Source organism: Camelina sativa, chromosome 3 (assembly GCF_030686135.1).
Source record: "Camelina sativa cultivar CO46 ecotype springtype chromosome 3, ASM3068613v1".
In the NCBI taxonomy this organism is placed as follows: Eukaryota; Viridiplantae; Streptophyta; class Magnoliopsida; order Brassicales; family Brassicaceae; genus Camelina; species Camelina sativa.
Genome location: NC_141882.1, coordinates 13,716,259 through 13,727,412, shown reverse-complemented (window position 1 = coordinate 13,727,412; position 11,154 = coordinate 13,716,259). Strand labels below are relative to the sequence as shown.

The following is an 11,154-nucleotide window of genomic DNA, read 5'->3' as shown; positions in this document are numbered from 1 at the left end:
CAAAGGAAAATAATATGACTAAAAAAAAAAGGTAAAAGGAATCGAATGGGTTAATTAGTAGATAAGTCCACAAACGAACCTGTAAAAAAAAAAGATTCTAATGCATTAGCAGCCAAACTTTAGCCCGCTGCTAGAAACTTTAAATCCTCAACATGGTCTACAAAGGTTCGAACTCTATATCTCTCAAACTTTTCAAATCCTTTGATTTCAACTCTTCGAAGAGTGTAGCTATCAAGATTGAAGTAGAAAACATAGAATGGGTTAGAAGATGTATACTCCCTCGACAAAACAACTTCACCAGTAGAAGTCACTCCAGCAATGTGAACAGAGGCATTAACGTTTCGGTTCTCCCACAGTTCCGGCAAATTGTAGACACGTTTCGAAAACTCCCGCTTCACGGCATCCTCTAAAACCCATAAAGACAACACAAGGCTAAGCCTTCCATCTACAGCATCATTAGCACGCCACTCACTCTGAATTCCTCCTAACTTACCTTTGAAATTAACCAAAACACTAGGCCTTGACCAAAGTCCAATGCCATTAACTTCCGGAATCCACATGAATCACTCAGACCTAAAATCAAAGGAAACTATCACCACAGCCGAACCTTCTACTACTCGACCTATATAATACAAAACACCATTGATACATATCCCCTCAGACAAAGGATAATGGAGACATCTCCGTTTTTTCAACCTCCACTGTGCAGTTCCTAGTGTCAAAATCCAAGCCTCATGGATTGCAACGTCTTTAGCATGGCTCATGACCAGTACCTTAAATTGTTTTAGAATCGGATCATACCCAAAAAAGTTATGCACCAACTCCTTGGTCACTTTAGGTTTTGGTAAACTTACGTGTTGTCCCGTGCTAGGTTTACATATTACAGGTAATCTATCCACCGAGAACGGTGAATTAAGGCAATAGACCAATCCAGAGACAGCATAACAATTTTGTAAACGCCAATCTGCGGGGAAACTAATATGAAACTCGGCGGTTACTACAAGAGACGAATCCTCAGGATTCTGTAACTGAGTAGATGAGCAGAAGATCAACTCACCGGATTTTTCAAGGGAGATTAATAGACGTGGTCTAGCTGATGATCTCGTTAGGAACAACTCTGTGAAATAATGACGGCGAAGCGTTGACTCCCAGAATTTGGAAGCGCGACGAAACCTTGAAACTGTTTTCGCTGAAGATCTCGAGAGTATCTCGAGCATGAGATCAGTTGAGTCGATCGAGGTGGGAATCTTTCTCTTCATCGAGATTTTTGTGTGTTGCGTAGGAGAGAAGATAGGGTTTACAAATTGGAGAGGTTGTGGTATCTTTATAAGGGAGATTTGGAAATATATTGAAACAATGCGTGGAATGAAAAGGACAGATTAGTCTTTTTTTTTTGGTCGGAAAAAAAAATTTAAAAATCAATTAGGATAATCACAAAACAATTTTGGATTTAGGAAAACAATTGGGCCAAAACTAAAAACAAAAGTTATAAACTATTTGTTGTATTTTACTTTTATTTTTTTAATGTTTGAAGCTTTCCCCTCCAACTTATAGGAGAACATATTGGATTAAAGCATAGTAAGATTTACGAAAGTTGTGACACAAATGTATCTTGTACGTGTAACACATATATACAGTTGTTTACGTATTTTATTTTCTTTAAAAAATAATTAATGGTACATCTCTGGGTAACACATTGACCCTCTGTATGTATAAATTATATATGTAATCTTATCTAACCAATAAACTCGAGTGTTCACCATATTTACAAAAAAAGTTATTGAAGCTCGATGGGCGAATGAAAATTAACATTGCACCCAAGCATATACATGCATGGTGGTTGTCGTGCTAGGAGAGATCTGAGGAAACATATTTACATGGAAAAAACAAAATTGACAGAACCGGTACAGTTTCTTATATATCCAATTGTTCTTGTGACTTGCGAGGTTTGTTTAGATTAGAATGAATTAAAAGCGGTTTTACGAAACAATTTTTTTTCTTTTTAAAAGCAAGAGTACTAAAGATATTAACATAACACAATTAATTAGGACATTAACAGGATAACCAGAAAAGAAGAGTGTTAAGCCAACGTTGAAACTCACACGAAACATGTAAATGAGAAGTTTGACAGGCTATGAAACCTTGTGATTGACTTTGCCGGCAATCTCAAGAATAAGATCAGTTGCGATAGGTTCCAAGTTTTCTCCTCTTTTCATCGATTTTGAACATCGTTGATTGCCTTGGGACATGCTTGTATCGTAAGCGAGGTTGTTCTCACTTATTGAATAACAACGAAGGAGAAAAATAAAATAAAAAACTAGGGTTGACGAACAAATAAGGATGATCAAGGCACGTGATACGTTAAGAACTAAGTAAAGAGAGAAACACACATAAGTTGTGGCTGCTCTGTTTTCTTAATTCAGAATTTAAAGGGAAATATTTCAACATCCAATTTCCAATATGATTTTAAAAACTTTACATAAACATTTACATATTTTTATTGATATTTAGGGCATATATTAAAAGCTTTATGGCCTTTGCTTCTTCTAAATCCTAGGTTGTAATGATTCTTTAAAAAATAAGAATACATATGTATTGCAATCATTCAAGTATTAAGTAGTTTGATTGACAATAAATCAATAAAAATTCTATGAATTCAAGTAGCGCTTAGTCCTCCTAACATTCTATCATATTACCTTTTGTATGACAAAGAAATTTAGAATCTTGACTGTTGAACATTTAGAAAAAGTCGTCAATATGTCTAGTTTTTTTGTAACTTCAATTATGCTAAATCTTTTGTGGTAAATTCAAAGTATGTTAACTAAGAGATTTTTAAATTTTTTTCAGCAGATATTTTTTTTATAGGAGATAATTTGTTTTTCAGAAGGAGAGAATTCTTTATATTAACTCAGAGATCGTTTTACTAAAATGATATTTTGTTGCATTTCGTTTCAATAATATATCATTGCTTTCAAGTTTTTTAAAACGATGAATGTTATGAGAATAAAAGAAAGATAATTTTTGTTGAATTGAAAGAAAAAAATGCACATGTTCTATATTTCTATATTTTTATTGCTCATTTGGTTGCGAGTCTTGCGACATGATTTGTATAAAGAATCTTATTGCACATTAATTTTTTTGTTTAAAAAATGGCAAATGTGTGTTGTGGGGTGTGTGTGTTTTGTGTTTTCCATTAATTTTAATAATTTCATGGTTAAGGGCTTGCAGCATGTTTTTAATCTGTTCAGTGTTTATTATTTTTAATTTTTTGAATGCTCAAGTTACTTATTAATCTTACGACAGGCTGCAAGCTCTTTCCATTGTGATCTATGATTTGCTATTTTGCTTGATACTCAAGTTTTGGGATGAAAGAATTCGCATATGGCGTTACAATATATCATTAGTCAAGACTTCAATCTCCGATGATAATTGTTCTACTTCATGACAGTTTTGAGTTGATCATGTTGTTTCTTTTACGCCAAGCAACATAATCAACTTGTCAATGTCAAAGAGGAGTATCTGGCTTGAGGAGTAAAGTAAGCAATTAGTTTTGGCACCAGTAAATTTTAATCATCATCTAAAAGACGCATAGCCTCAAAGATTAACGCTCTCAATCTTGTTTCTCGTGAGCAACGGTCGTCACTTGATGATCTCCTCTAGATGATGTTGATGATGTGCTTTGTTCTGGTCGGCTTATAGACGATGTTGCCGCATATGTTGTCTGCATGACATCAAACCTAAGATCCTCAACATGGTCTACAAAGTAGTAAAATCTATGCTCGCAAAACCATTCTTCCCCTTCTCTTATACCTTGGATTTCAACACTACGGAGAGTGTTCCTTTCGAGATTAAAGTAGTAAACATAAAACGGTTTATAGAAAGGGTTTGCCAAAACAATTTCACCTGAAGCAGTCGCCCCAACAACACCAATGGAACTGTCATCCTTAACCACATTATTCTCATCCCTCAAAGTGTAGGCATATGCCGTCAATTCCTCTTTTCCGACATCTTCTAGAACCCATATATGTAACTTAAGGAGAAATCTATCTTTACAACCATCCTCCAACATTATCACACCTACTTTACCCTTATAGTTGATCAATTTAGTAGGCCACCTCATGAGTTCTACCTGTAGTAGTAGAAACTTGAATTTCTCAGACCTAACATCAAAGCAAACTATCACTGCATTCAATTCATCAGTTTGTTGAGCTAAGTAATACACAACTCCATTGATGCATATCCCTTTACACCAAACAAAAGGATCATGGTTTGAAGGACATTGGATATTCCTCCACCTCATTTTTCCAGTTCCTAATGTCAAAATATGAAAAACCAATTCAGTACCGACTCTATTGTATATGACCAAAACCTTATATTGCTTTTCAATTGGATCAAACCCTAAAAGGTCAAGACAGCTTATGTCCGTTAATCCTGGTGGTAAGATCGCATATTGCCCCGTGCTAGGGTTACATATCACACGCATCCGCGTATCAAGGAAATAGATCAAACCGGAAGCATAGCTAAAATCGTTTGGGTTTCTGCCTTCAAAGAATTTCATATGAAAACTGTCGGCTACTACAAAAGACGACTTCCCATTATGATTCTGAGGCTGAGGCGGCGTTGAGAAGAAGCTCCATTGATTGCCTCGTTGGACCTTAATCAATAAGAGACGTGGATTAGATAAGGATCTGGTGTGGAACAACTCGGTGAAATCTTTACGGCAAATAATGGACGTCCATAGCTTCGACACGCAGGAAAACCTCTTTATTGACTTTGCTGGCAATCTCGAGAGTATCTCGTAAATGAGATCATTGGGGAGGGAAACTGAGTTTGCTCCTCTATTCATAATCGTCGTTGTATTAGTTTGCTTGTCGGAGAAAGAGAGACTCTGACTTTATATATAATGAAAAACTCTTAGGGCGTTATTAATTGGGAGATGAATTTGTGTAAGTTTTTGATTGTAAAAGTGGAGAGATTTTTAATTTTTTAAAATAGATTTTTACCAAATTTGTCAAATTTTGTTTTACTTGTTTATAGATTATCATTAACTTGTTTTCCTCCAAAAGTTACTTTACAAGGTAATACATGTACTTTTCTTAAAAGTTTCAAAATATTATAGATTCCAACCTTAAAGTATGTTAAGGTGAGAAATTGTTTTTTTTTTCAACCAAATATTAATTAGAAAAAAAAACTTAATATTGGTCGTCCAAATAGGACGATAAAAGTTTATAAAAACAATATTTATTACCTTAATTATAAATACATTAATTAGATTCCAACCTTAAAGTATGTTAAGGTGAGATTGTTTTTTTTTTCAACCAAACATTAATTAGGAAAAAAAAACTTAATATTGGTGGTCCAAACAGGAGGATAAGAATTTATAAAAACAATATTTTTTAAAAAAGCAAAGATATCTTTTTTTTGTAAAGGATATTTCTTTTACTTAAATAATATTCTATAATTAACTAATTAAATTAATTCTCTCTATTAAGTTTAACAATTTCCATTTTATTCAATTTTTTTTTATAGAATTTCTATTAGAAACAAGATGTTTACAACAAGAGGTGATAGGTCTTAACTTAATGCTTGAAACATGTTTTTGCTATCTTGAACCAATTTTTCCTCAATAGGTTCTTTTCCAAGGTAATTAAGTTCGTAAAAGTAAACCAAAGCAAACAAGAATACTTGTAGAAGTCTTAAAAGAAATTTAAAGCATTTTGTAAGATAAAGCATTAGTTTTGCTCACAACTCCCAAGTAATGTTTTACACAATTAGGACATGATAACCAGAAAGAACAAAATGCTACGTCAACGTAATAATAAAACCCACACGAAACATGTAAACGAGAAGTCACACTCACAGCTAAAATTTGGGTTGGCTTCCAAGATCAGATTAGACATGTCCTCTCGGTTGGATAATAATTCGTATTTGTTCTTCATAGGTGGAGCAGAGTTACAGTCTTACAGAGGTCACGCGATGTATGCCTAGTACATATTAAGATCCTCTACATAGTAAAGATGATGTTGATGTTGGTGCCTGTTGGGTTACGCTTCTATTCTGGTGGGTTTATTGATGTTGCAGCATGTGCTATCTTCAAAGTATCGAACTTATGAAGATCCTCGACATGGTCTACAAAGTAGTAAACTCTAGGATTGTTATACCATTCTTCCTCTTCTCTAACGCCTTGGATTTCAACACTTTGGAGAGTGTTCCTTTCGGGACTGAAGTAGAAAACATAGAACGGTTTACATGTCGTTGTCTTGGCCAAAACAATTTCACCTGAAGCAGTGACCCCAACAACGTGAAGATTTTTGTAAACCTCAACGACTTTATCCTCAGACTTCAAAGTGTAGGCATATTTCGACCATTCCTGTTTCTCGAGATCCTCTAGAACCCACAAACATAATTCTAGGGGAAATCCACCATCCTCAGCATACTTCCAGTTGATCACACCTAATTTACCCTTATAGTCTATCAATTCACAATAGCGGCATAGTATATCATAAGTTTTATCTAGCAACTTGAACTTTTCATTCCTAACATCAAAGCAACCTATCAGATCATCCACTGACAAGCCTTTGTCCATTCGATTGATTCTTTCGCTTCTTGATAGTTGATAAGTTCATCATTTAACGACAGGAGAAGGATTTCACATTCTAGACCAGCTAGAAGAACATAGTCGGCAAGATAACTAGGCGGATTGTGTTGTCGACTTGATCTTCTAAGAGGAGCTGGATTTGTTTCAATGTTTTCATGATCCTGCACTTCCTCTTCTTCTGCAGTTTCTTGATCCTCTGTGGGTTGAGAACTGTTGTCAGTGAATGGTCCTTGTCCACTGTCTATAGTTTCTCCCCATGTCATTTGAAACATCCCTGGTTGATCTCCTTTGTTTTCTACTCCCTTCCAAGTCCAAGACTCCTTCTCATTGAACACCACATCGTGACTTACTACCACTCTTCTCGTTGTTGGATTGTAAAGTCGATATGCCTTAGATCCTGGTTCTATACCGAGGTGGACAAGTGTTTATGATCGATCATCTAGCTTTTTCAACTGCTCTGCTTCTACCTTTGCATAAGCGATGCAGCCAAAAATCCTGAGATGCTCGATACTGGGCTTTCTTTCTCTTAAGCATTCATACGGTGTTTGATTTTTTAGAGCTCGAGTAGGAACTCTATTGATCAAATATGTTGAATGCCTTACAGCTTCTCCCCATAAATAATTTGGAACATTCATTGCCTTAAGAATGCTTCGAGTCATCTCCATTAATGTCCAGTTTCTCCTCTCAACAACTCCATTTTGCTGGGGAGTGTAGGGTGCTGTAAGATGCCTTCTGATTCCGTTTGCATTACAAAAATCTTGGAAATCTCTTGATGTAAACTCTCCACCTCTGTCTATGCGTAGAGTTGCAGTTTTCTTGTCGCATTCCGTTTTGACAAGAGCTTTAAACGACTGAAACTTCTCAAAGGCTTCACTCTTCTCTTTGAGCAAGATTGTCCACATATATCTGGTGTAATCATCCACTATCACAAAGATATACTGATTTCTAGCAAGTGTGGCTGGTAATATAGGTCCACAAAGATCGGCATGTAATAGCTCCAATGCTCGTGTAGACCTATATTGAGTTGCAGTTGGAAAAACATGTCTCGTTTGCTTTCCTACCAAACACGATTCACACAGTACTTTCTTACTTGTGATTTTAGGCATACCTCGTACCATCTCTTGTGTGGACATAGAGTTCATCGTCGTGAAACTTATATGGCCAAGTCTCGCATGCCACCTCCATGAATCATCATCAATCCTTGAGTGTAAACATGTTGGTTTTCCTATCTTTAGACTGATCTTGTACAGTCTATTGGGAGAACGAGTTACTTTGACCAACAAACATCCATTAGGATCTCGTAAAGTGAGATAATCTGCTCTCATTCTTACATCACAGCCATATTCTGTAGCTTGTCCTAAGCTAAGAATATTGCTCTTTAACATCGGAATGTAGTAGATGTCTGTTAAAAGTCTCTGTTCTCCGTATTTTCCTTCAAAAAGGATTGATCCTTTTCCTCCAATGCTGACACAAGATCCATCACCAAACTTCACTGTTCCTTTGATGTTCTCATTTAGTTCAGAAAAGTATCCTTTCTCTCCTGTCATATGGTTGCTTGCACCATTATCCAAATACCAGATTCCATGCTCTCTTTTGTTTATCTCATACTTCTCTGGAATTACCTTCTCCTCATTTAAGTACACGATTTCATGCATATATAAAGCTTCATCTGCTTCTTCTGTCTCGTTTTTGTTGAGTTTTTGTTCCTTTACGAACTTAACTGGACAAACATACGCAAAGTGCCCTGGTTTCTCGCATCGGAAGCATATAATTTGAGATCTGTCCTTTTGTTCTCTGTCTTGCGAGTTTCCTCTTCCTCTTCCTCTGCCTCTGTTTCCTCTTCCTCGACCTCTACCTCTGCCACGTCGTCTACCTCTACCACTGTCTCCGTCCGTATTTGAGAACAAGAGGTTTTGTTGAGTTTCTTGTGCTGCTTGCCCGTTTATATGAGCCTCAAAAGCTTTAAATCTCCCAATTATGTCGTCAAAACTAGTTTTGTTTAGATCCAAAATTTGTTCAAGAGAAGCAATGAGGTGTATGTATCTGTTGGCGGGCAAGCTGTTTAGAAACTTCTTCACTAACTTTGGTGCATCGAGAGGCTGGCCTAGAGAGGCTGATGTCGAAGCAATTTCCGATAACCTACCTGAGAAGGTATCGATAGTGTCTGAGTCTTTCATCCTTAAAGACTCAAATTCAGACATAAGGGTTTGGAGGCGAGCTTCTTTAACTCGTTCTACACCTTGATTTATCGATTTTATAGCTTCCCAAATATCCCGAGGCGAGTCTTGTTTACTAATTTGCAGAGTCAGATTTTCTGGTATGGATTGATATAGCAAAGCCGTTGCAACGTCGTTCTTCTGTTCAATATCCGTTCCGGGTTCAATTGCGATCCAAGCTTTATGAACTTTCAGCGTTGCCTTCATCTTCAATGTCCAGACGGTGTAATTAGTTGAGTTCAGCATCGGACATTGAAAAGCGGAGTTTAGGATTACAACTTTTCCTTTTTCTAACTAGATTCCTAATTCCTTTTAGGATATCTATTCTACAACATTCTAGAAGCTTATCCAACAGCCATAACCTATGTAATACAAAACCCCATTAATGCATATCGCCCTTTGCCCACGATGACCAAAATAGGGAAAGGGGCATGTGATCTCCCTCCACCTCGAATTTTCAGTTCCTAATGTCAGAATATGGTAAACCGCTACACCAGTGACTCTACCGTCAAAGACCAAAACCTTGAATTGCTTACCAATCGGATCAAACCCTAAATCCCCGCTGACGTTTCTGCACATTGTTCTCAGGTCAGGTGGTAAGATCGCACACTATCCCGTGCTAGGGTTACAAATCACACGCACTAGATCGGCATTCTCGTTTGGGATCCACATATGAGAGAAGTAAATCAAACCAGAAGCATAGCTATAGCTACAACCGTATGGTTCTATTTCTTTAAAGAACTTGGTATGAAAATCGTCGGCTACTACAAGGGACGACTTCTCATCTAGATTTTGAGGCTGAGGCGACGAGAAGAAGCTCCACTTACCATCTTTTTCGACCCCAGTTAAGAGACGTGGACGAGTGGAATACCTTAATGACAACAACTCGGTGAAATATGGCTGGCAAATACTCAACTTCCATAGCTTCGACACGCAACGAAACCTAGCGATTGATTTTGAAGGCAATCTTGAGAGTATCTCAAGAAGGAGATCATTAGGGCTGATAGAATCTGAGTTTGCTCCTGTATTCATCATCATCTTTGTGTTTGGTTATTATCGGACAGGAGAAAGAGATATATAAATACAATTCTCTTACAGTACAGTTCGACCTAAGTACATCTCTCATTCATGGGCTTTTAGAGGAGAAATTCCGGTATTATGCTATTATCTAGTAATTTCGTATAAACAAAACTGTAGAAGTCTTAAAAGGAAATATTTATGTCTTTAGAAAGGAATTATGTATTTAGAAATATTTATGTAAATCTATCCATAAGAGAAATAAAGAAGAATCTCTAAAATCTGATCTCATGGCAGGGAGAAAGAAATAAGAATGTCAAAACTATAAATGTACCAACCTCTCCAATTAGTTTCAATCTTGTTTTAATTTTGTTTCAATCTCTTCATCGTGATTTTGTGTTTTGCGTAGTAGAGAAGATTTTTATGGGAGATTTGGAAAAACTGAAACAAAAGAGTGGAATGAAAAGGAAAAGATGAGTTTAAAATTAAATTAGGAAAATTATAAAACAATTTTGGATTTATAGGAAAACAATATTAGATTGTGGGCTTCCAACTCAAAACTAATTGGCAATGAGTGGAGAGGCCCATATCTTATATATACCACTTAAGATCTTACTCAACTTCCAATGTGGGATATTATATCTCTAATATGCCCCCTCGAGATGATGGTTCTTCTAAGCATCAATCTCGGTATGTTCGGGCATGAATCGGCGGGCCAACTATTGGGTCGGGCCGATTGTGAATTGGGTTGAGCATGTGTGGACCGGGCTCTGATACCATATTAAATTGTGGGCTTCCAACTCAAAACCAATTGGCAATAAGTGGAGAGGCTCATATCTTACATATACCACTTAAGATCCTACTCAACTTCCATTGTGGGATATTGTATCCCTAATAAACAATTGGGCCAAAACTGAAAACAAAAATTGTAAACCTTTTGTTGTATTTTACTTTCTTAATTTTTTGTTTGTTTTCTTTTTAATTTTGAAGCTTCCCCTCCAACTTAAGGGAGACATATTGGATTGGAGCATAGTAAGATTTACGAAACTTATGACACAAGTGTATCTTGTACGTGCAACACATATATACTGTATGCTTATGTATTTTATTTTCTCTATAAAATAATTTATGGTACATCTTGGGGTAACACATTGACCCTCTGTATGTATAAAATTATATATTTAATCTAACCAATAAACTCTAGCGTTCATTATATTCTCAAGAATATCTCAAGAATAAGATCAGTTGGGATAGGTTCCAACTTCCAAGTTTTCTCTTATTTCCAGCGATTTTGAACATCGTTGATTGCCTTTGGACATGACA

General features: G+C 36.3%; 1 protein-coding gene and 3 pseudogenes across 2 annotated transcripts; all 4 read right to left on the bottom strand.

Moving 5' to 3' along the window:
• Window positions 1–119: 119 nt before the first annotated feature.
• Window positions 120–560, bottom strand: LOC104778995 (putative F-box protein At1g30920). Its single transcript, XM_019240230.2, has one exon. The coding sequence runs from the start codon at window positions 558–560 to the stop codon at window positions 120–122; it is 441 nt and encodes a 146-aa protein (XP_019095775.2).
• A 3-nt stretch (window positions 561–563) lies between these two features.
• LOC147946892 (putative F-box protein At5g42430 pseudogene) lies at window positions 564–1,259 on the bottom strand (annotated as a pseudogene).
• A 1,863-nt stretch (window positions 1,260–3,122) lies between these two features.
• Window positions 3,123–4,887, bottom strand: LOC104777147 (putative F-box protein At1g31090 pseudogene; annotated as a pseudogene). The gene has a single exon (XR_015586979.1). The product of XR_015586979.1 is annotated as a putative F-box protein At1g31090 pseudogene (transcript).
• A 1,165-nt stretch (window positions 4,888–6,052) lies between these two features.
• On the bottom strand, window positions 6,053–9,846 carry LOC104778994 (F-box protein At1g67130-like; annotated as a pseudogene).
• Between the last annotated feature and the right edge of the window lie 1,308 nt (window positions 9,847–11,154).

Excerpts from the sequence above, each read along its gene's own strand:
- LOC104778995 (XM_019240230.2), bottom strand. The coding sequence starts at position 560 with ATGTGGATTCCGGAAGTTAATGGCATTGGACTTTGGTCAAGGCCTAGT.